General features: G+C 48.1%; 1 protein-coding gene and 1 pseudogene across 1 annotated transcript; both read right to left on the bottom strand.

The window, feature by feature from the left end:
* Positions 1-60: 60 nt before the first annotated feature.
* Positions 61-11,976, bottom strand: LOC143272244 (uncharacterized; annotated as a pseudogene).
* Pex26 (peroxisomal biogenesis factor 26) lies at positions 11,319-24,371 on the bottom strand. The gene is made up of 5 exons (XM_006991591.4): positions 23,780-24,371; positions 22,559-22,699; positions 20,575-20,885; positions 17,190-17,336; positions 11,319-13,814 (listed from the first exon to the last, which is right to left on the bottom strand). The coding sequence occupies exons 1-5, from the start codon at positions 23,995-23,997 to the stop codon at positions 13,711-13,713; spliced, it is 921 nt and encodes a 306-aa protein (XP_006991653.3). The 5' UTR covers positions 23,998-24,371; the 3' UTR covers positions 11,319-13,710.
* Positions 24,372-25,645: the final 1,274 nt, after the last annotated feature.

Raw genomic sequence — 25,645 nt, 5'->3', positions numbered from 1 at the left:
GCATCACAGTGCCCACAGAGCAGAGGGCCCAGGCAGGCACGGTCTTATAATGCAACAGCTTAAAAATGGAAACTCAGCGAGGGATGGTAGCACGTGCGTTTAGTTGCAGTACCCTGGAAGCAGAGGCAGGCCAGATCTCGGTAAGTTCGAGGCCAGCCTGGTCTACAAAGCAAGGGCCAGGACAGTCAGGTTTATTACACAGAGAAGGGGCTATTACACAGAGAAACCCTGTCTTGAGAAAACCAAAAATTAAAATATAAATAAGTAAAAATGGAGACTCATAATTAAATTGTGTCAAACTCAATAAAGAGTGGTTATAATTAACTCCATAGTTTATTTCTCTTCCAAACTCCTATGGCGTGTTCTATTACTCCTTCCATTTACTTATTACTTAATATTTTACATGCTTTGGATTACAGGGTGTGAGTATATGTGTTTCAACACTCCTATAAAATTGCAACACCTGTGTTATGTTGTTCAGCTTCGTGCCTGCCCCACCAGGACTCAGAGAATGCGCCTAAATAAGTTAATTTTTCAAGTCTTTTTCATAAGCCATTAAGTATATTATGAGCACGCTCTTAATGTTGCAGGATAAAGTTGATGATACATCAACAGTGATGGAATTCAAATGCACTCTATAATGGTGATACCCTTGAGCATCTCATCTCTACGGGATTTGAGGGAGCCACGACTATACTACAAATGCTAAATCTTTTGAGTGCAGAGAAATAAAAAAAATGTTAACTATCATTTATGGGATTGTTAGCATCTGCCCCCCAGTTTCTAAAGCCCTAATTGCCAGTGGGGTGTATTTGGAGATAGGTCCTTTAGATTAAAGAGAAGACCCTAGGGCTGAAGAGATGGCTCCGCTCTCAAGATCATTTGTTGCTCCTGCAGAGGACCAGGGTTCAATTCCCAACACCCACACAGCAGCTCACAACTGTCTGTAACTCCAGTTCCAGAGGTTCTGATGCCCTCTCCTGGCCTGCTCAGGCACCACATGCATGTGCTGTACATACACACATGCAGGCAAGGCATCCACACACATAAAGATTTCTTTAAAAGGGTAAGGTCCTAATCCAACAGGACAGGTGTCCTTATAAGAGGAGAGAGACTCTAGGAATGCACTCCCATAGGCCATGTGAAGGTCCAGCAGGGAGACCATGTACACCAAGGAGATGGACCTCAGGAGAATCACACCCACCCACACTTGACCTTGGGCCTTCAGCCCAAGAAAATACATTTCTGCCCAGTCTGTGGTATTTTGTTTGGGCAGCCTAAGCAGACTGGCAGTGGCTTTGGAGTAAGAAATGTATACTAGGGGCTGGGGAGATGGCTCAGCAGTTAGGAGCACTGGCTGCTCTCCCAGAGGACCCAGGTTCGATTCCCATCACCCACATGGTAGCTCACAACTGTAACTCCAGTCCAGGATTCAATGTTCTGTTGTGACCTCCACTGGCACTTCATGCACATGGTACCCAGACACATGCAGGCAAAACATCCCCATACAAATATAAATGCATACACACACATTACATAGGACCTCATAAATATGAAAAATCTAAAAAGACAAAAGTATGTGCTTCTTTTTTAAGCCTTCATTCTTAAAATTATTTGACCTGAGCAATCCCAGAATACTTATATTCCCCCATCCTACCCTTACCCCATGTATCCCTTCTTGAGTAGAAGTTTTGAAAGACAAAAGGACATGTTTTTCCCATCCCTATAAGTGTGTGTGTGTGTGTGTGTGTGTGTGTGTGTGTGTGTGTGTGTGTGTGGTGTTGCTTTAACTGGGCCAAAGGGGGTCAAACATGTGGGTGTATCCATGAGAGCATTTCTAAATGAAATTAACATCAAATTAATCAGATGCCTTCCTACACATGGATGGGCTCACCCAAAAGAAGAACAGAACAGAGTACAAGGCTAAGTTCCAAGGGACCTTCTGTGCTTTCTTACAGTTGGATTAGAACAGACACCATTGGCTCTCCTAGGTCTGCAGCCTGCAGCCTGCAGCCTGCACATCTTAACACTTCTTAGCCGCTGTAACAGCATGAACCAATCCTTATGACCGATTCCTTAGAGCTGGGTATGTGGCTCAGTAGTAGAGCATCACCCTAGCAGGTGCAAGGTTCTGGGTTTGATTCCCAGCACTGTACATGTAAATGAAATAAATCTCTTCCATCTATATCTAGGTAGATAAGTGAATAAGAAGACATTCCCATTCCTTGGAGGAACCTAATACAATCCCCTTTCTGCAAGCAGAGAAGCGATGTCAGGCTTCCTTATGAGAAAGCAACCACCCACACAGCGTTTGAAAAGCCTTCTGAAGGAATGACCTCTACCTCCTCCACATGCTGCTTAGGAGGTGTGAGTCTACTTCTTCCGGGATGCATTTCTGTGCAGTGAGTTCATGTTCCTGGGATAATTATGATGACCTCAAAGTTGAGCCATACTCATTTGAATAGAGATAATGTCTACAGATTATACAGGAAAAGTTGGTCTTCATAGGAATGAATATGTATATGTATATTTGTGTTTGCGGTAGTGAAGATTGAACCTAGAGCTTTGTATGTGCTAGAGAAGTGCTCTGTGACTCATATATCCTCAGGGTTTTGTTTGGTTGGTTTGGGCCTTTTGTTTTTCCAGACAGGTCTCTGTGTAGCTCTGTCTGTCCTGGAACTCACACACTCTGTAGACCAGGCTGGCCTCCAAGTCAGAGATCTACCTGCCTCTACCTCCCTGGAATTAAAAGTATGGACCACCACCTAGGATTAAAGGCATGGGCCACCACCACCCAGCTTCTTCACCTTTTATTCTTTTTTTTTTTTCCTGAAACTTTACTGATCCTTTATTTTTCCTATTTGAGTTCTCAAAAAGGGTGGCACAGCCAAGAATCTCTTTCCATAAGGTTTTATAATTGTGCTCACTTTCTCTTCATCTGGAGATTTTTCCCTAAGAAGATCCACTTTAATCGGACTTGTCCTGGATGTCTGGAAAAGAGGGTATGCAACAACCTTTTCAAACTCTGATCTCCTTCTCCACTCGACCACGCCTCTCACGTGGTGGAATCTGGCTCTGGCTTTTTCTCAAGACTCTTTCTTTGAGTCTTTGCTCTAGAAGTTCCCTCCCTTGAATCACGCATTCTTGATGGCCTTTGATTGGGAGCAGTTCTCTCTCTTTCACCTGCCTTCTCTCTGCTTTCAGGATGATAGTCTTTTCTGGCACAGTTTTGGGTAGTGTTATTTGACAGAGGAGTCGTGTCTGTCTCCAGGTTTTATTCTTAAATTCTCTGGCCTGGCCTGTTCTAAGGATGTGCCTTTCTATTTGTTTTTTTTCTCTCTCTCTGTCTCTCTGTCTCTGTCTCTGTCTCTGTCTCTGTCTCTGTCTCTGTCTCTCTCTCTCTCTCTCTCTCTCTCTGGCACCCCATACCGCAGTTTCCGTCCCTCTGTGCTTGGTGGTGGTTCCTCTCCCACTGTCACCTCCGTTTCTCCGCCGGTGTCCTCTCTTTTCATCATCTCCACTATTCTCTTATTGTGATAAGACTCTGCTTTCGCAAGCCAGCAGTCAAGAAAGAGAGTTTGCTCCCTTCAGAGTTCTCTGCTCTCCTCACGGCATTTCTGAGTTACCAAGTGTCTTGCTGCTGCCGTATGCACACCACCAGCACTCAGGAGCCTTTTCTCCGGTGGAGACTGTTGACCTTCTGCAATCCTAGGGTCTCTGGATGCTTTTGCCCAAGCCAATCTTTGCTTAATCGTTGTCACAGTAGTAGTGGGGCCTCCAATTCCCTTTCGTTAGAAGTTCGGCTCCCTCTCTAAAGCTCACTCGACCAAGTGCCTACCTTTTATTCTTGAGACAGTCTCACTATGTTACCTGGGCTAACCTTAAACTTACTGCGTAGAATACTGGTCCGTCCATCTCAGCCTCTGCGGAGCTGGGGTCCAGGCCCACTGGTGATATTCATATTTATTTGTGTGGTACTTCCCGATATGGAGTGAACTCTGTGCGGGAGCTTTCTGTGCATTATCTCACTTACCGCTCACAAGAGACTACAGAACATAAAATTTTACACTTTCATTGTACAGACGAAGAATCTGAGACCTACAGAAGTTGATTCTTAGTCCGCATTAAACAAGTGATAAACTGCAGAGCTCGACTTCATGTCCAGGAGTCTGGCGCCAGAGGTCTGAGCCCCCATATGATCCCAGTATGATCGCTGGCTCAGAACCCAAACTGGGGGGCCACATGTTCCATGGAGAGGTTTGTCCATGTGCCATCGACTTAGACCTTGATGGTACAGATATCTAGGACGGTGCTGCCAGGTAAGGAGTGGCAAAGATGGACTTTACCTTGTGGAAAGAACTAGGAAGAAGTGTCCACGTCCAGGTGCCCACAGCCTGTAACAGACAGCAAGCAATAGCTTATCATGAGACAACCTGGAGTCAAGTACTTAACACTGGTAAGTAGTGTTGTGTATCCCCTACCACCTTAAGTACACTCATATTTAATGTTAATATTCCAATACTATTATCTCAGAGTATGAAGGGGATTTGGAAAAAGGAAGGTGAACATTTTGGCCATAGTGTCACAGACACAGTGACACTTTCAAGTCTCCATGGTTACAGCTGCTGTAATCAGGCAAAAAGGAAAAAGCAAATCTCAGGACAACTGTAAGACTACCCAGTCCCACCAGCCCTTCTCCTAGGTAATTCTTCCAAAGTCAATATTAGGGTGGCTGGGTCACTTTTGTCTTAAGTTGGAGAAGACATCATCTTCACACTGGCCCTGATTCTTCCACACACCCACTCAAGCTAGCTGGCTGATGTCACAAATGGTCTCAGAGTATTGTCTCTTTAGCTTGACTCCTGTTCAGCTCACCTGCCTGGGGGTGGGAAGGACTTTTTAATGACACTAGCTAACCACACAGGCCACACACGTGGAACCCAGCCGAAGGGAACAAGAGGTAGTGAGTGCTTGGAGCTGAAAGTCAAGGACAGCAAACAAAATGCAGAGGCCATTAAGGTCAAGGGACCAAGAAAAACTTACCTCCTTCACCAACTGCTTCAGGCACCCTAGAGGCCAGCACCTAAAGCTTAGATCCCTCAAGACATCTAAAGCTCAGATAACCACTTGCATATTTTTTTTTTTTTTTTTTTTTTTGGTTTTTCGAGACAGGGTTTCTCTGTGTAGCTTTGCGCCTTTCCTGGAACTCACTTGGTAGCCCAGGCTGGCCTCGAACTCACAGAGATCCGCCTGGCTCTGCCTCCCGAGTGCTGGGATTAAAGGTGTGCGCCACCACCGCCCGGCCCACTTGCATATTTTAAAGAAAACGAGGCATAGGAAAAGATGATTTGTCAAAGAAAGGGGAGCCAAGATATCAATTCACAAATTACAGTCTTGGGAACCACACTCCTAAATACCATCCTACAGCGCCCACTCACTTAGTGGGCAAAGGTACTCCATTGAGTGTAGAGAAAAAGAAAAAAAAAAAAAAAAAAAGAGGCCATGAAGGGATTACTTATCCCTGTAGCTTGGCAGTAGTTTGTGCTTAGCATGCTCAAGACTCTGAGTTCCAACACACACACACACACACACACACACACACACACACACACACACACACACACCACAGGAGCATGTCTTTTGGCCACTGTCTTTAGCACCTATGAAAACAAGTCATTGTTGTTCATCTAGGAGACCATAAAACCTATGAATGGAACAGAACACTACTACTGAGAGGAGAGGGCTAGGCCCCTCAGAATTTTCTAGAGGTGTGAGTGTTTGCTGGAAGGTGACTGCCATCCACTGCCAAAGAGAGACTAGGAATGGATATGAAGGCATCTCTCGGAGGATCACAGGCAATTTCGCCAGCTCCCAGCTTTGTGCTAGACTAGGAAGAGGAAGCAGGATCTCAGACAACCACTTGGAGAGGACCAAAGATGCAAAGTGGCTCCTTCCAGAAGAGGCAGTTGATCTGCCGGAATCCAGCTGAGACCAGTGGTAACCGGGAGCGGCTTGTCCACCTGAGTCATCTTGACAAACTCTTTGTCACAGTCAGTCTAGTGCTTGTGAGTTGAGCAAGGACATTACTAAAACAGGTACCAAAACTGGTCCTTCCTCCTCCCCGCCCTCACCCCTTAGTCTTAATGTTGGCCTTTCTGGCTCCCCAACTTCTACCGCTTCTATTCTCTCCTTCCTCTGACTCTCAAGACCAAACTCCAACTCCATCCAACTCATCTTTATCACATGGCCTCTTACGAATAGAGAGAGAGAGCTTCATTCTAAGTGCAACAGTGGAAGGTAAGAATTTGACCTCTGGTGCCAGTCTGCCTAGGTTCGAATCCCAGCACCACTAACAGCCAAGACAAGCTGAGCAAGTTTCTGAGCTTTATCTATCTATCTACTTTGTCCTCTCCATCCCGGCCTCACCGGTGAGTTGCAAGATCCAATTGGTTAATATACGGAAAGTGCTTAGATACATCTCAGCAGTGTGAGGCAGGAGAGACACTCTATGAGCCCCCTCAAAATGTGCCTCCTGACTGAATGAAATGAACGGTTTATTATTAGGTGAAAGAACATGTCTGAAAAGAGAAACATATTTCAGGAGTGGCAACAGCATTGACCTCACAGAAAAAGGTACATGGCTGAAGAGTGAGTTGCTATCAGGTTAGATACACTATGGAAACGTGAAGAACGGACGTTAGACATGAGTGGGTTTGGGACTGAGCCAGTGAGGAACAAGAGCAAAGGCTGACGGTTGGGAATGGGAACATGAGGGCTCTGCATGGGTCGAGTTCTCTCTGTAGCTGGGAATGGAGACAAGCAAACCCTGAGAGTTCAGAAACAGAGCGGGGAAACTTCCAAGTGAAGAAGGTAGTGGTAGCTGAATTCACAGAAATAAAACTAGTTTCCAAGAGAGAGCAAAGGATGAGAAAAACAATCTCCATCACACCCCTGGAGCACTCACCCCACCTCACCCTGGAGCACTCACCCCACCTCACCCTGGAGCACTCACCCCACCTCACCCCTGGAGCACTCACCCCACCTCACCCTGGAGCACTCACCCCACCTCCCTATACATAAGCAACACCCCACAGCACACAGAGGTGAAGGCATGCAGCTGAGCAAGGGGATGGTGTACTGCCGCCCTGGGGGACAGGCATTTTAGGCGAAAGTAGAGAGAGGGCGGAAGGAGAGGCTTGGGGACAGAGCACAGCCTAGCACGCTTCAGATGCTGGATTCTATCCCCAGTACAGTGGGGGAGGGGGCGTATGAATTCTTTATTCCAGAACCTAACACCTCTGAGGGTGAGAACTGTTGGTTACAGTTTAGCCATACAAATTGGTTTTCTGCCCAAGGAACATCTCCATATAAACAACAGGATACTATTCTTAAAGTGTTTTGTTTTGTTTTGTTTTCAAACTGAAAAATGTCTACAAAAATTGTTTGGGTTTTTTGCTGGGTGGTGGTGGCACACACCTTTAATCCCAGCACTTGGGAGGCAGAGCTAGGCAGATCTCTGTGAGTTCGAGGCCAGCCTGGTCTACAGAGTGAGATCCAAGACAGGCACCAAAAATACACGAAGAAACCCTGTCTCAAAAAAAAAAAAAAATTGCTTGGATTTTCAACCAAGTCTTCAAATATCATCTTATGTTTGTCGATCTCCATCTACTCCAACACTCCCACCTCAGGCAGGAGGAAAGGGACAAGGGTGCTAAACAGTTTCAAGAGGCTACTAGAAAGTAGGAGAAAGACATGAGCGTGAGTCAGAAGCATCCAAACTAGAACACAACCTCCAGCTTGTGTTCAGATCTGGCCCTGGTGGCCAGGCCACCATGCTATAGCCCTGTCCCAAGTTCATTTCCCTTGGAGCAGAGAATGCCTAATTACCCCTCAGTCTCTCTCAAGTGCAAACTGCTATTTCCTCCACAGGTTCTCAAGCTGCCAAGGTTAGGCATTTACATTAAAAACAAAACAAAACTTTAAAAAGCTAACTCGGTCATGGTAACACAGGCCTAAACCCAGCAGCTTGGGGAGTCAAGGCCATCCTCTGCCTGAACATAGTGAGTTCAGTTTGAGACGAGCTTGGTTAGGTGGATCTTCATGCTACACACACACACACACACACACACACACACACACACACACACACACACACACAGAGTACCCCTACCTCACCGAAGAAGTCGAGAGACTCCCCCTAGTGGATGCCCTGAGACTGGTGATAATGGCAAATCCTAATATAGATAACATATGTATATCATATACATCTGAATTGGAGTATACATGATAAAGATAATAAATCGGGGGCTGTGCTGAGTGGCAGTGGTGTACGCCTTTAATCCCAACACTTGGGAAGCAGAGGCAGGTGGATCTCTGTGAGTTTGAGGCCAGCCTGGGCTACCAAGTGAGTTCCAGGACAGCCAGGACTGAACCACAGAGAAAACCTGTCTCTAATTAATTAATTAATTAATTAATTAATTAATTAATAGGTCAGGGGCTAGCAAGATGGCTCAGGAGATAAGGTATTTGCAGCAGAGCCTAAAGACTAAGGTTGAGGGCTGGAGAGATGGCTCAGAGGTTAAGAGCACTGGCTGTTCTTCCAGAGGTCCTGAGTTCAATTCCCAGCAACCACATGGTGGCTCACAGCCACCTGTAATGAGATCTGGCGCCCTCTTCTGGCCTGAAGGGATATATGCAGGCAGAACACTGTATACATGATAAATAAATAAATTAAAAAAAAAAAAGACTAAGGTTGATCCCTGGGACCCACATGGTGAAGGGAAAGAACCAATTCCCACAGGTGTCCTCTGACATCCACACAGGTGCTGTGACAATAATATACACACACACAATGATTAAATAAAATTTTAAGTTTATAAATTGGATGCAGTATGTAACCAATCACATACTTGACAGTAATTAGAATGATCACAGTAACACTGTAATAAATGATAGGCATGTTCTCGCTCTCTTTCTCAGAATCTTACTGTATTGCACACATTCAGTTTGGGACCCTCCGAGGTTAACCAGTAGCAACTGAAATTGTGAACATTGTGACCTCAGATAAGCGGACCGGTTGAAGCAATGCTTTTAAGTCAGGGAACTCAGGGCTGGGGTCCAGCTGAGTGGCCGCGGTTACGTTTAGCATGTGTGAGACCCCAAATTACATCCATTCCCAGCACCAGAAAAGAGAGGAGCATGTGTGTCATCAAAAGGCCTAGAGGCTAACACCATCTGGAATGACTTAATCCAGAGTAGGGCTTGCGAAATGGTTCAAGGCACCGTGCCTACTGCATTTAACTTCTAGTCAACACACTGAAGGAGGAAATAAACAGAGGGAGAGCATAGAGCGGAGTGAGGCCAGCCAGGGCCAGGCCGTAGCAGCTTGCCCAACTAAGGCAGAGGGTAAACTCACCACACCCCAAAGCGGGGCAGAGGTCAAAGTTCACTATTCCTGCAGCTTTTCCGTACAAAGGGAGGAAAGTCAGGCCATCCCTCACAGTCCCCTGTAGGCTGTTCACACCAAACCTTTCTCTTTCAGTCATGTCTTCTTCCAGCAGCTGCAGGGGCAGACTACAGGCTTAGGGAAAACCTGGAAGTCCAGACAGTATACACAGGCCTGCCCTCCAGCCAGACACCCAGACTGTGGCTGGGGCAGTGACCACGGGGGCTAGTCTGGCAGCCGCTCTGTGTGAAGTGATAGTGAGGAGCTCTGACCAGCTCCTGTGGATCTTAAACCTGGGAGAGGGAGACAGATTCCAGCAATGTGATGGGAAAATGAGGCCGGGGTGCTGGCACTCAGGAGGCTGAAGCAGGAGTTCAAGGCCAGTCCTGGCAATATGGCCAGACACCATCTCGAAAGTTGTTTTTGTTTTTGGTTTGTTTGGTTGGTTTTTGTTTTTGTTTTTCGAGACAGGGTTTCTTTGTGTAGCTTTGGAGCCTGTCCTGGAACTCGCTTTGTAGACCAGGCTGGCCTAGAGATCCACCTGCCTCTGCCTCCCAAATGCTGGGATTAATGGCGTGTGCCACCACCGCCCAGCTTGGTTTTTGTTTTTAACTCTTAGATTTATGTATGGGTGTGAGTATTTTGCCTGCATGTATGTGTGTGCACAACTTATGTGCTTGGTACCTGAGGAGGTCAGCGGAGGGTGTCAGATCCCCTGGAATTGGAGTTGCTGATGGCTGAGCCACCATGTGGGGGCTGGGAGGCAAGTCAGGAGCCTCTGCAATGATGATGAGTGATCTTAACCACTAAGCCATCTCCCCGGGCCCTGTTTTTGTTTTTAAATGAAAAAGTGATCTTGTTAGCAGCTATGAAAAATGAGGCAGATCCACCTGTGCTCACAGGGGGCAAAGTCCCCTTTATTAATGAAGTGGTTGGGGATTTTTTTTCTCTTTAAGTGTGTCAAGGGTATGTAAGAGCAGTAATACACTATTATTGTGTAAGAGAAAGGAAAACTTGAAGGGTAGGTGAACAGCAGTTGCCCTGGGGCAGAAAATGAGGCATAGAAATGAATGTGTGGAAGGGACAGATTTTCTTTCCCAAAATAACCCTTTCATAACTTATGTATTGCTTTGTATGTGCAAACCTCTAATATATTTATGTCTTCGTATATGCATGTGCATATATACATGCAAATGTATGCATATGTACATATATGTGCAAAGAGCAGGGGACATTACATGCCTCTTGTCTTCTTAGAACTTCATGTCCTCCTTCAGAGGCCAGCTCTCCTGCTGCTGCTCTCCGTCACCTCCACCCGATCCCTCCCACCCACCCACCCACTCACACACCCACCCACCCAGCGCAGCCTCCTGTCTAAGCACGGGACTCCTGCTCCGGCTATCCCAAGCACCCCTTAAGTCAGAACACCTGTTCTATGTCACACACCGCAGACACCTGAAAACTGATCGATTCTATCTAGTTTTCCCTCTCCGAGACATCTCCCTCTTAACCATGAACTCCAGCCAGAGAGCGGCAGAGAAGACTGAGGCAGGAGGGACCGGGGAAGAACACTAGGAGGGTCAGGAGGCTTGGGTCTTATTCAGGCTGTGACTTAGGACAAATGGTTTCACCTTTCTGAGTCTCGGTTTCGTTAACTGAAAAAGAAGGTGGCTGCAAGATACCATCTGCAACTGAGCCGGCTCTAGACCCAGCATCTCCCAATCCCAGCATGCACTGCTCTTCTCCGACATCAATCCCCCTCTGAAACCGGCCAGTATGTGTGGTGTCTTGAATAGCACTGTTCAAATGCATGCAGCATAAGACATTTCAAACACTCCAAAAGCCACACTACAAAAAGTAGAAACAGCTGAAATTAGTTTCAGTAGATTTTATTTAACCCAATATATTCAAAATATTATCATTTCAACATTCAATCAATATAAAAATCTTTGTATTTCCATTCTTTCATTTTAGTTTTATTTTTATGTTTTAGTACTTGGTCTTTGACATCTAGTGTGTACATTTTACAATCACAGAATGTGTCTACATAGATGAGCCCCATTTCATGCTCAAAAGCCACCTCTGGCTGATGGCTACCGTACTGGTCTACCAAGAAGGCCCTCCCTTCACTCTGGCCTCGTTAAGCCCCGAGCTGAGGACCAGCCTACATCCTTGGAAAGGCCAGAGTAACAGCAGCAGTTTGGGCTGCAAGTTCCTCACCTGACTGGCAGGTGGTTAGGGCTGGGTACAGACAGCCCTGCAGCGTTCAGGAGGATAACCAGAGCCCCACGGAGAGGATCGGGAGAGAGCAGAGAGACAAGCTGGGCACAACCAAGCCTATACATTCTGGGTTTCATAGCAGGGGACCGCACAGGCTGCCAAAAGCACACGCCCTCTTCCATCGCCCACTTGTTCACCCCTCTGAGCACTTACGCATGCTCAGCTAGGCCTCGGCTCAGCAACCACTCACGAGAACTCTTCCTCAGGGCAGGAGAATGTGCCAACGGCTTCCTAAGTGCCCCTTTACGCATGTGCGAGTCCCTGGGAGCTAAGGGCTGACTTACAGATGAGAAGGCTGAACTCTGCCCAACGCTCACCCACACAGCAGAGCAGGGATGTGAGCCTTGCTCTGCAGCTTCAAAGAGCTCCAGCACTGGAGGGGGCAAACAACCCCACCACCATCAAGTCACCACTGCAAGGGGCGGGCGGGGGGGGGGGGGGGGGGGTTTGAGATGGAGGCTGGGGAAGAGAAAGAGCTGGGAGTCACAAATATTCAAGAACTCCACTGGTGGGTGGAGTTCATCGCGCTGGAGTCCTGGGCCAAGCTGAGTAACAACAGTGAAACTCCCAAGTCAAAAGCAAGCAAGAGAGGAATCCTCATCAAGGGATTCCAACCCTTCCCGAGTCCTTTTCTCTCCCAGTGAGCCGGGGTCTATTTAAAAGCCATACACAAACGGACAGGGAAAGGCTATCAAGGCTCCCAAGTCCTCAGGATTCAGATGGAATTCTAAGTGTCTGTCAAGTTTCCTCTTCTAAGGAGAAACTGTTGACTCACAGTTCCTAAAAATCAACCAGCAAAAAGCTAGCAAACCCTCTGTGCATTCCCATCATCCACTCTGACAGAGATCTGGCATGGGTGGCCGGCTGAAGGCCGCCACACTGGCGGGACCAGAATGCTCTGCATTTATTTAGACAGAAACATTCGAGACCTTTGTGGTCATCAAAAGAAAAGCTGAAACAAGTCCAGTGCCTCGCCCCTGGGGTTTGTCCCTTCGGCCCCCATCAGCCCCCTTGGCCCAGCCCCCTCGGCTCTTCCAGATCACCTGATTACCCAGTTCCATTTTCAGCTCTCAGAGCTCTGAGACTGGCCTACTTCCCGTGCCACACGGGCATTATACAAACCACAGACAGCAACTAGGACAGCAGGGCACAGAGAGGGACCTGCCACAGTGTGTGCCAGAGCTAGCTGGACAGGTCAAAGGGTAGTGGGGTACAGTGGGTCCACGAGAGCTGTGCTTGGCCCCTGGCATCCTGGAAAACTGAGCTAAGACTAAGAGGCACCAAGAAAGATCACATTCCCCAGAGATAAGGTCAGGCAGGCTCACTGTGCTCCCAGCGGTCACCTGGTGGGTCAGAAGCCACATTCTGCCTGAATAGCAAACCGCCTCAGGCAGAAGCCTCCTGCCCGACTGGAGGACCAGCTGGAGGGGATGGTCCACTGACTCGTAATTCTGGCGCCTGTGGGAGGAGCATGGGAGAAGAGGCAGCTCTGGTTTCACTGGAACTCAAATACTGCGCAGTGGAGCAATTCTCAGAGGTAAGTTTCTCAGAAGCCGAAGGCCAAAGGCCACTCCACCAGTTGTTTGTGGACCCCCAGCTCCCTCAGCACCCAGCCTGGAAAGCACCCTCGGCCTTTGTCAAGACAACAGTGTTTCAAGACATATTCCCTGCTCTGGAACCCGCCTTTCTGAGGAGCTGTTGCAGTAAGAGGTAAGAGAACTGTTCTGGGCAGCCAGACCTCTGCTCTGGGTGGCTGGGCCTTGGGCATCACTATTTCCACACTCCCTCTGAGGCCCCCTCACAGTGGGATGCCAAAGGGAGGGTTCACAGGCAGCCAGCCACAGCTCACCTGCCTTTGTGTCTCTCTCTCTGGAACGATGTGGGCCCGGGCCCACAGAGCCAGCTGGGGCTCAGCCACCGGACACAATGTCTCTGCTTCTGTAGCTGTGGACTGCAGGAGGCCAAGGCAGCCGGGGCAGGACCACTCAGTCACGGAGGGCGAGTGGGTAGAGCCGAGAGAGTGTGGCCTTCTGGATCCGGCGGAAGAGCTGGACCAGCTGGTAGAGGAGGGGCAGCGAAGAAGGAGTTGCTGTGGGGAAGGAAAACCCACCATGAGTGCTTTTCCCTCAGCCCTCCATGGTGGCTAGCAAACACATCTGGGCCGCCCGCTGTTCAAAGCCTCCTCAATAACAAGGAATTTCTCTTCCTCTGAGATATGCTTTCTCCACTAGAATTACAATAACCTTAAATAATCTAGAAAGCAATCCAGACGTATTACATCTGAATCTTTCTGATTTACACACAGACGCTGGTGACTCCAGAAGCCCACACCTGCGCTTCCAGGTGCGTCTCGCTTCCTTCTGAGGGCCTCTTTCTTCAGTCCCATGCTCAGGCCTACATTAAAATATTTTTATTGGGGCTGGAGAGATGCTCAGTGGTTAAGAGCACTGGCTGTTCTTGCAAAGGCCTGGGTTCAGTTCCCAGCATCCACATGAAGGCTCACGACCATCTGTAATACTGGTTCCAGGGAATCCAACACTTCTGGCCTCCAAAAGCACCAGGCATGCATGGGGTGCACACACATACATGCAGACTCATACACACTTTTTTAAAGTCTAAAAACAATGCTTATTAAGCCCCAATTCTACTTCATGAGGAAAAGAAATACACTGGTAGCAATGGCTGCCCATGGGGAGAGTCATTTCGGGAGACTTTCACTACGTTCTGTACCTTTCTATGCTTTTTCAGTTTGGAGCCTTACGACAATATTACCTATTTTACCAGAGATTAACTACATTAAAAATAAAAATCTACCCTGTGCTTATTTTCCTTGTTTGGATTACAGATTTAAAAAGCAAACAAGAAATATATATTTCCATCTTTGTTTTGGTTTGATCTGGGTAGGTTGTTTTATTTTGTTTGAGACAGGGTCTTATGTAGCCCAGGCTGGCCTGGGACCTCTACAGGCAAGGATAACTGACCCTCTGACCTTTCTGCCTTTGTCCCCTAAATTCTGGGAGCACAGGGATGGGCCACCGCACCACGTCTCATGGGAACCCAGGCCCCAGTGCATACCAGGCAAGCATGGTATCCCAGCTCCTCCTTGGCCTCCAAATGAGGAATACATATTTCTTTCTTAAACAGAAAAAAATACCCCAGGTTCTTAGAAGGCTGAGGCAGGAGCTTCAGCTGGGACTAGAGGTTGAGGCAAGGCTGAGCAACACATAGACCTGCCCCTCAAAATGGGGAGGAGCAGTGTTCAGGGCTGAGGAAAGGGCATGGTGGGTAAAGAGCTGTGAACAAGTGTGAAGACGTTGGTTTGAATCCTGAACACCCATGTGAAAGCCAGGCATGGTGGGAACACACACACAAGCCAGGCAGCGTGGGAACACACACACACAAGCCAGGCAGGGTGAGAACACACACACACACACACACACACACACACACACACACACACACAGGAACACACACAAGCCAGGCAGGGTGGGAACACACACACACACACACACACACACACAGGAACACACACAAGCCAGGCAGGGTGGGAACACACACACACACACACACACAGGAACACACACAAGCCAGGCAGGGTGGGAACACACACACACACACACACACACACACACACACACACACACAAAGCCTGCGATCCCACGGCAAGCTCCAGGTTCACTGAAGAGACTCAAAGACTAAAGTGGAAGGCCAGAGCTGGAGCTCAGTGGCAGGACACTTGCCCCACAAGTATGTGGCCCTAGATAATCCCCAGTCTTGGCGATGATGACGATGATGACGCCGACGCCAACGATGCAGAGAGTAAGAAAGCACCCAGCATCAACCTCGAATCCATGCCAGCGCGCACACATGCACACACGTACACACACGCACACACGATGCAGAGGGAGTGGAGAGAGAAAGGGATTTATTTATTCCTCTAAGGCTGGGGATGGAGCCCCATGCTTCACACGTGCTACATATGCCATCTACCACCAAACACTACCCCGGCCCTCCATACATGTGCCATCTACCACCAAAAACTACCCCGGCCCTCCACACATGTGCCATCTACCACCAAACACTATTCCCAGCCCTCCACACATGTTCTTTTTCTTTACAGCAACTGACCATCTTCTTCCAAGTTCTATTTGCAGCCCAGCCCCAGGTCCTCCTCTCCTGAGGAAGCTCTGAGCGGCCCAGTGCACGGCCAAGTTCAAACGGCTTTCTGCGTCACCGTTTAGGAGATCAGCATTAGTGACAGAAAAGGGCTTAGGGGAAGTCATAAGGAATTTCTAAATTCTTATCACACCTACAGAGCGGACAGTACGGGACAGACATAAACCACACAGACCACACTTCCCTTTCTTAAATCTGTTTTTCCAGTGCTCAGACTGTGCTTCCCATGTCGGGTGTGGCTGCTCACCCGTCTTTTTCACAGTGTTTCTGGAAGCTGCCCGTGATTTTTCTGTATAACCAATAGAGCTGTCCAGAGGGGACATTCCTGCTCTGAGTCCAGCAAAGGGTTAAACCAACTCTGACCACAGAAAGGGGAAGTTAGGAAAGCTGGGACCTAAAGTCAAAAGGTGGCAGCTTTGAAAGCAGGCAAACTGTGGACTCTGGTCTATCCACTTGACCTCTCTGGTTATTGGATTTCTCAACCAAAAATGAAAGAAAAGGCATGGACTAATATCAAGGTTTTTCATTTCCCCTTGGTTTTGAAAGTTGCATAATTCTATCCTAAGTCTAAATTCTTGAGAAAAGCAGAGACTAACTCACAACTCAGAGAAAGTAAGGCAGAAAACCTGGCCTAGTGATACACACCTACATTCCCAGCATTCAGGAGGCTGAAACAAAACCATTTGAGGACATTCTGTACTACATGGCAAGACCTTGGGGTGGGGGGGTTCTCGAATAGTGGTCCCCTAACTGTGGCCCAGCGTCTGCACATCTGGGTGATCACAAAATCAGGTGCCTTCCCAAGTCTCACCCGGAAAGCTCATCTCTCTCTCTCTCTCTCAAGTGAAGCAGAAGAGACTAGGCACCCTGAGGCCCAGCACACAGCACCAGGGAAGGTTCTGTAACCAGAAGATCATTCCCAGTTATTTTCCCACACCTTCTAAAGTGCACCAGAATTTCATTTACAACTTCAAGGTCACACTAGCCAGGAGACACTTGGATCAACAGACTATTTCAGGTGTTATGATGAGGAAGGCTTCCTTATCTTGCATTCTGCCTAGAGATCATCTCTGGATGGAGCAGAGGCCTAGGTAACTCCATCAGCAGGGTGGTGAATGTTCTCCAACTGCTCTCCTAGGTTCTAGGCCTGGTCTCTCCTTCCAGGTGAGGCTGACATGTATTCTCTATGGAAGAGGCTCAGAGAACAATGTCACAGTGTCACAGGGGGTGGCCCCCGCACAGCAGCACCTGCTCCCACAGACCCTGCTGTAGGTGACCCTTCACTCACCTGGGTCAAACCGCAGAACCAACAGACAGAGGATCAAGGCGGCCAGGAGGCTCTTTTTGAAGGGCTGAGAGAGGAGGTGGCTCTTCACAGAGCCCCAAAGCTGGCGAAGCAACCTCAGCAGTGACATCAACTTCCAGGAGAATGAACCTGACCAGGGGACAGAGCATTGCAGGGTGAGTCGGGCAAGTCAGCCTCCCGGGCTCTGAGCCTTGAGCTAGAGCTGAAGAGTCAATCAAAATAGAACGAGAATGATTTCCTTGTAGAGCTCATGAAATAGTTCAAAAGAAAACTCTGAAAGCTCTAAAAATGGCATTGTTTGTTTGGGGGTTGAGTTTGGCTTTTGCAATGCTGGGGATGGATCCATGACCTTGCAGATGCTTGACAATTACTCTACCATTGAGCTACACAACACCCACAGCTGTCCAAAGACATTTTAAGGACAGGCTGTATGAAGACACAGTCAGCACACACAAGACCCACTCAGCTGTGTAAGCGTGTGTCTGAAAACAGCCCCCTTATTTTACAGCATTCTTCACGTGACAAATTGACATGTAAAATAATTCAGAGCCTTACTAGTGACACATTAACACAGAGAAATGAAGGGTTTTAATATATGCAGTAGAGAATCAAGACTGGGATTGTGAATAAAATCATGACTACTGGTAGCCCAAAGACAAGTGGTGCCGGTCCTGACAGAAGCCCCTGGACCTGCCACAGAGGTTACGGCTGTGCTGCTAATCTTCATGTCACCTTGACACAGACTAGAATGGGAAGAGAGAACCTCTACTGAGACAATGTCCCCACCAGACCTGCCTGTGGAGCATATTCTTCATTAATTATCCATGTAGGTGAGCCTATCCCACAGGGGGCGGGACCATCCCTGGGTGATGGTCCTGGGTTCTATAAGTAAAGCAGGCTGAACAAACCATGAGAAGCAAACCAGTAAGCAGCACTCCTCCATGGCTTCTGAGTCAGTTCCTGCCTCCAGGTTCCTGTCTTCAGTTCCTGCCCCGACTTCCTTTAATGACGGATTATGATATGGAAGTGTAAGATGAAATAAACCCTTTCCTCCCCAAATTGCTTTTGGTTGTTTTATCACAGCAACAGAAACCTAACTAAGGCAATGGTGGACGGCCTGGCAGCCACAGGCAGCTCCTGAAACCAACAGCCTGCCAGCAAAGAAGAGAGGTGATCCCAGCAGGTCCACAGAGAAGAGGACTTTGGAGAACACGATCATAATTTCCTGATTAAAATAGCAGGCTTCCATGTAAATTCCAAAAAGAAGAAAATTTAACAATCCCCAAGCTGTCCAAAGACAGAAAATGCTGAAGGAAGGTATAAAGCCAATTGTTTTTCTAGTTCTACTCTGAAACAGATACTTTGTCTCTGATGGTGACTAAGTACATAAAAATATATTCAATGTGGAAGTAGAAAATCCAAAGTGAAACTCCATAGCTTCTGTTCTGAATGGCTATTCAAACCGTATAGAAGTTCACTGAATTGTATAGTCTTTTGGTGTAGCATGAATCTTAAAAGTTCTTATTAATAAAATCAAACCTGAGACCAGTTACTGGGGTGAATGCTGGAAGGTCAGAGAAACAGAACAAGCCACAGCTACCTCACCTCGACAGTTCCTCAGCTGATCCTGTTTCCTCAGACTGGAAGCCTCTAGTCCTCATCCAGAATGGGTCTCAGCTGAACTGTTGCTCAAAAGCCTAAAAGCTTAACCAGCCAAATGCTTCTAGTTTCTGGTCTTCACACCTTATATATCTTTCTGTTTTCTGCCATCACTCCCTGGGATTAAAGGCTCACTTTCTGGGATTAAAGGCGTGAGTCACCATGCCTGGCTGTTTCCAATGTGGGCTTGAACTCACAGAGATCCAAAGGGATTTCTGCCTCTGGAATGCTAGGATTAAAGGCGTGTGCTACCACTGCCTATCCTCTATGTTTAATATTGTGGCTGTTCTCTTCTCTGACCCCAGATAAGTTTGTTAGCATGCACAATATTTGGGGGAACACAATACCACCACATTTTGGTCTGGTTAATTTTGGTGTGTTTGTTTTTTGTTTTGTTTAATTTACAATCATTTTTGTCATACCTAAATTTTTATTTAGTTTATTTATTCCACCACACAATAAAGTGATATCATAGCAACCTTTTCTATAATAAAACACACACACATATTATTTCTTTTGTTTTGTTTTCGTTTGGTTTTACGAGACAGGGTTTCTCTGTGTAGCTTTTGGAGCCTTTCCTGGAACTTATTCTGTAGTCCAGGCTGACCTCGAACTCACAGAGATCGCCTGCTTCTGCCTCCCGAGTGCTGGGATTAAAGGCGTGAGCCACCACCGCCCGGCTTCACACATTATTTCTACAGATACACATATTATATGTTCAGTTCCTGGCATCCACACTGTGGGGTTCACAACTGCCTATAACTCCAGCTCCAGGAGGATCTGATGTCCCTAGCCTTCATGGGCACCTACATATCCATACACAGACACATACATACACATAACTTAAAATAATAAAAATAAATCTTTAAAAAAGACAGAAGGCACACTCCGGGAGACAGGTAATGTTCTAATCTTGGAAGTATTCACACACAGACTGAAGGAATGGGAACCGAAAGGACTGGGGAGCAAAGACAGTTTGGAGCCAAAGGCCTTTAAGTTCCTGTAACAGAACAATCCCACTCCCAGCCCCACTCCACTGCCTTGTGAGGATGCGACCAGAAGCCACTGGGTAGCACAACTGCACACTAATGAACAAGGCAGACCTCAGTTGAAAAAAACAAAACATTCAAAAGCCCTAGTTAAGTGAAGGCAGAGAGGAGGCCGGGCACAAAGACCCAAAGCTGAAGGAGGTCATTTTTATTTCATAAATTACCGAGTTAAGCTGTGTGTGTATTAGAGCCAGCATGATGGATGCAAAAATCCAGTGAGAGGATCCCAAGGAAATGACTAATCAGACCCCAAAGAAAAGCATCTTTTCTTTCTTTCTTTTCTGTTTTGTTTTGTTTTTTCAAGACAGGGTTTTTCTGGCTTGATAACCCTGGCTGTCCTAGAACTCATTCTATAGACCAGGCTGGCCTCAAACTCACAGAGATCCGCCTGCTGGGATTAAAGGTGTGCACTACCACAACCGGCCCTTAATCCCAGCACTTGGAAGACAAATCAGGGCCAGGGGACCCCAGCAACACCTCCCCTGTGTAGACTCTCCTTGCGTTCCAACTTCAAAAAGCCTAGCTTGGTTTGTAATGCAATACAGTGGCTTTCCATTCTGTGACTTAAATTCTTACGTTTCTAATCTTAGGAAAGTCAAGAAGGTACAGGGGACACCATGGGACCCCTTTGCAGAGGCCAGGGAGCCCTGATGTCTTACCCTGCTGGCTCAGCTTCTGTTGCTCCTGAGAACTCGGGTGCTCCTGCCTCAGGTGCTCCTGCGTACGCTGTCGCTGTGCTGTGTGGATGGCCTGCAGCGCTTCTTCCCGCTGCTCCTCGCTGAAAGCTGCAGAGCCCTCCGCTAGCCCCGCGGCCTCTGACAAGCGGCCCAAGGGTAGCAGCACCCGGAGCAGGTGGAGTTCTGCCAATGATCCGTACTCAGGAAGCCCCTGATTGTCTGGGTCTTGGAGCCAGGCATCAGCCACAGCCAGCACAGCCCCAGGCTCTTTCATTTTGCTGTGTAGAAGGATGCTGTGTCCCCCAAAACAACACAATCCCCAAAAGAGAAGAATCAGTACTCTCTCTATAGGTGACTCATTCTCAAACCCACAAATTTCTGCAATCCTACCCTCCCAGGTCCTCCAGCCCTACCCTGTGGGACAGGGACACTGTCAAGAATTAAAAACTGGGGGCTGGAGAGATGGCTCAGTGGTTAACAGCACTGGCTGCTCTTCCTAAGGTCCAGAGTTCAATTCCCAGCACCCACATGGTGGCTCACAACCATCTGTAATGAGATCTGGTGCCCTCTTCTGGCCTGCAGACAGAACACTGTATACATAATAAATAAATCTTTAAAAAATAAAAAAGAATTAAAAACTGGGAGGTTAGAGACAATGATTAATAGTGCGTACTGCTCTTACAGAGGACGGGAGTTTGATTCACAGACCCATATTGGACAGCTCACAACCACCTGCAACTCCAGTTCTGGGATATCTGAGACCATCTCCTGGCCTCCAAGGGCACTGGCATTCACGTATGCACGCACGCGCGCGCGCGCGCGCACACACACACATACACACAATTTTTTAAAGTAACAATAATAATTTTTTTAAGTATTAGAGATTGCTAGCAGGGCATGGTGTCATATGCCTTTAATCTCAGCACTTGGGAGGCAGAGGCAAGCAGATCTCTGTATGTTCAAGGCCAGCCTGGTCTACAAAGTTAGTCCCAGGATAGCCAAGGCTATTATACAGTGAAACCCTGTCTGGAAAAAAAAAAATTTAGAGACTGAAGGGTTTGCAAGATGGCTCAGAAGTTAAGAGCACTGGCTGTTCCTCCAGTGGACCCATGTTCAATTCTTAGCACCTACATGGAGGCTCACAAAGGTCTGTAACTGCAGTTTCAGGGGATCCAGCACCCTCTTCTGGCATCTGTGGGCATCAGGCATGCATGTAGTGCAGGCACACAATGCATGTCATGCAATGCATGTAATACCTTCAGGAAAAGCATCCATACACATAATAAAATAAAACAAAAAGTAAAATATTTTTTAAAAAGAGCTTTAGCTGTGCAATCCTGAGGATCAGAGTTGGGGGCCTGGCACCCACATAACAAGCAGGATGTGGTTCATCCGCATCTATAATCCCAGCATCGAGGGGGAAGAGACAGGAGGACCACTGGGACTTGCCGGCTAACAGCCTAGCCAAGAAAGAATGTGAGCGTCAGGTTCAGGGAGAGCCCCTGCCTCAAAGGAATAAAGCAGAGACTGATAGAGGACCCCAAATGCCCTCTCTGATCTCCAAGCACACATGCATGTGCACCCACATATACACATGCACATATGCCGCACATGCACACACATACACACCCCACTTATACACATACCCACATACACAAAATAGATGCCAAAAAAAATTTTTTTTTAAGAATTAGAAATCCCCAGGAGACAGCAGGAGGCTTGAGTGGCCCTGTCCTCTCATTAGCCTGCTTCTCTACCATCCTGTGTGAGCTCTCTTTTCTTCTGTCCTACACCCAAATGCCTCCTTCCTCATCCTTAGCTCCTGTAGGCTGAGGTCAGAGTGGGGAGACCTGAATTTGAAGGGAACTGATGGAGGAGGAGGAGGAGGACAAAGGAGTCATGAGACCCTGACTCAAGAGAGGACTTGGGTTCCTACACTGACCCAGCGTCAGCAACAAGGACCTACCACAGCTCCAGGACTTTGGGAGGAAGCTTTTCAGGAACCTGGTAATACTGGAGGACCCAGGGCAGGACTTCTCTCCACCGATCCATTTCTGCCAGAGCCTGGATCCCCACAACACACAGGGAGCACCTCACCTCCACAACACTGTCGGCAGAAAGACTCACGTCAGCTTTAGAAGGCCTTCCCCTCTCTCCATCCCCTCTTCCACCCGGGGACTGGTGTCCAGCTTCCAACTCAGAGGCCACCACCCTTACCTTTTCTGTTATTTATTGGACCAAGCCTCACCACTGGTCTCTTGGGCTGCCCTTCCCCCTGGAGTTAAGTTCTGGAAACCTTTTAGAGGAAAAATGAGCTACTGCCCAACACACATCTTTGCATCCAGGTGGAGTCTGAATTGGGTGAGCTGAAAAGGAATCCCGTGGGAATGGCACGCAGCAAGCTGGCAGCCAACAGGTGTGCACGGAAGGAGAGTGGGGTCAACCGTGTGCTTAGTGAGAAGTGGGCTTGGAGGCAGGTGTCTGACCGGGTGTTCATGTGGGAACCCAGCTGGCCTTTTAGAATTATCTACGTCCAGGGGGGCCATAAGCAACGCCCTCAACATTCGCTGTGCGGCCTCCACCCATCTAAAACCACAGCTCATCTCTCCAGGTTTGGCTTCTTTGCTATCAACATTGACCATTCATTCTGCCAACTCCCTCCCTAGTATGCTCACAGCTCTAGGGAAGGTTTACACTCCACAGAGAAATGGTGCCCCCAGCGGCCAGAGGAGGACTATGCATTAGAAAAAGCAAGGACTTCCTAAAACTAATTCATCCAGTCCTTCACAGGACCAGACCACACTTCTGCCTTGACCCCCATTTTCCATGATCTGACAAGGACGGGAGTGAATGGGTGGGTCCCCAAAGGAGGCCTCCTGCTGGCTGCTTACTAAACCCCCTTACGACTGAACACTTAATGTACATTCACCCTGTCCTTCCTCACTGAAAGAGTGAGCAAAGAATTGGCTGCGGCTTCCCCCAAAACTGTTGCATGATTTGACGTCTTCATTGTACAGTGACCCTTTCTTCCTCAGTAACGGGGGCAGAATAAGCAACCTGCCTCTCTCCGAGAGGATCTCCTAGTGAAAGCAAGGTGTAAGGTTGGTGCAATCTGGCAACGCCAGACATTCTGAGACCGAGTTCCTCCCCCAAAAGGATCCAGAAAGGAACTCAGCCCAGCACATACGTGCCACTTGCGGGCTCCTCGGCCAGGCTCTGCCAAGCCCGTTCGCAAGTCTCTAGTGCGGCTTGGAAGTCCAGATGCACCACCAACAGGTCGGCCGCCTCCTCTAGCAGGTGCGCCCCGGGTGACACAGCCGGCAGGGCACGCGCGGGCTCGCTGCTCCGCAAAGGGCCCCCGAGCCCTTTCAAGGGGGCTGCAGAAGTCGAAGCGTCGCTCTTCATAGCCAGCCTGGGCTCGGCCGGGTCTCCTCACACGTCAGGAGGGTAGCTTCTCCGGAGACTCCTGGAAATCCGGAGTGGGCCCGGTAGATGACCCGCAGGCCTCGTACTCTTGCCCTCCACGCCTCTCCAAGTCAGTTCCTAGGAAAGGACCGTGAAGACGCTGGACCCGAGGCACAGCCTGCGCTCACCGACAGCCTAACTCTCGAGGGACTGGCCTGCACATAAATCGAGATGCTGCCAAACGCCAGGCACCTCGACAAGTGCTGGAAGGACACGAGAAACCAGAGTCACAAGCGCGCCAACAGAACCCTACTCTGAACCTACAGAGACGGACACCTCCGCCTCCGCCCCCCGCCACTACGGCGCACGCGCGCGCGCTGGAGCGCGGGACTCTGGGAATTGTAGTCCTGACCTCTTGGCTCTGCGAAGCTTAGGGCGTTCCGACTACAACCTCAAACCTCTGGCACCCAGAGACTGTCATCCTCCATGGAGAACGCACCAGCGCTCACCAGCTTTGGGGTGGAAAAGTTGGGGCAGCTGAACCATTAGTGAAATCGCCGATGTCCTGTGAAATACGATCCTTCCCTCACTAACCGGAAGAGGCCGGACGGAAGAAATTCCAATAAGGAGGTGGAGCTACCTGCGCCTTTTTTCTGAACCTCCGATGGGGTGCATTGAAGATGTCAGCAGGGAGCGTAGGACAGACAATGAAAGGAAGCAACAAAGCTGGTTGTTTCCCCTTCCTGGGTTCGATGCTTCGGAAGCGTGGCACAGGCAAAGTGCCTTCTGTGTGTTCTCAGTTATTTCTGCATCTCTGTGAGTTAAGGACGATTATTACTCTGTTTTACAGTCGAGGTAGGCCACGCAACAAGTAAGCCTCAAAAACACTGTCAAACCAAAGGAAGCCTCTTTTGGCTGAAAGGAATGTCGGGGTGGAGATAGAACTGATCTGTGCTCTGTATTCAGCAGATGAACCAACAACACACAAATGAGTTACATAAGCTCCTGGGACCCGCATTGTTTATGTAAAATAAAAATATCATAAAAACAAAGCTATACATGTGTAATGCAATCTTTCAACATAGTACTGGGACCAAAGTAAGAAATGCTAAGTGGCAGCTGTTATATATTGTTTGTTTGTTTGTTTGTTTGTTTGTTTGTTTGTTTGTTTGTTGAGACAGGGTTTCTCTGTGTAGCCCTGGCTCTCTTGGAACTCCCTTTATAGACCATGATGGCCTCAAACTCAGGAATCAGACTGCTCTCAGTTGCTATTATATACCAGCTTGCAATTATATAATTTTAAACAGATAACGTAAATCACTCATTATCTGTGTGCTTCAGACAGGGTTTCCTAACTCTTCTACATTTGTACTCAGCCCTTTTGTTTTACATTTGTCCGTTTCTCTAGCTTCTGAACTCTCTCCCAAGCTTTCCTAGAATCACTTGCTCCCTTAGAGACTGGGTAGGACAGCTAGGCACCAGGCCAGGGCCTGCTCACCTCATACATGCCTTTCTCTTTTTGCTAACACTGACACAGCCGTCTTTAAGTTGCTGCAGCAAGTCCTCAGACAGCTGAGACAGAAATGTCAAGTCTGTCAGACACTGGTACTGTGACTATGTAAGGTGAAAAGCCCAGGATATTACTCGT

This window comes from Peromyscus maniculatus, chromosome 3 (assembly GCF_049852395.1).
Source record: "Peromyscus maniculatus bairdii isolate BWxNUB_F1_BW_parent chromosome 3, HU_Pman_BW_mat_3.1, whole genome shotgun sequence".
Classification (NCBI taxonomy): Eukaryota; Metazoa; Chordata; class Mammalia; order Rodentia; family Cricetidae; genus Peromyscus; species Peromyscus maniculatus.
Note: the sequence above shows the minus strand (reverse complement) of the source record. Positions and strands in the feature narration are given on the sequence as shown.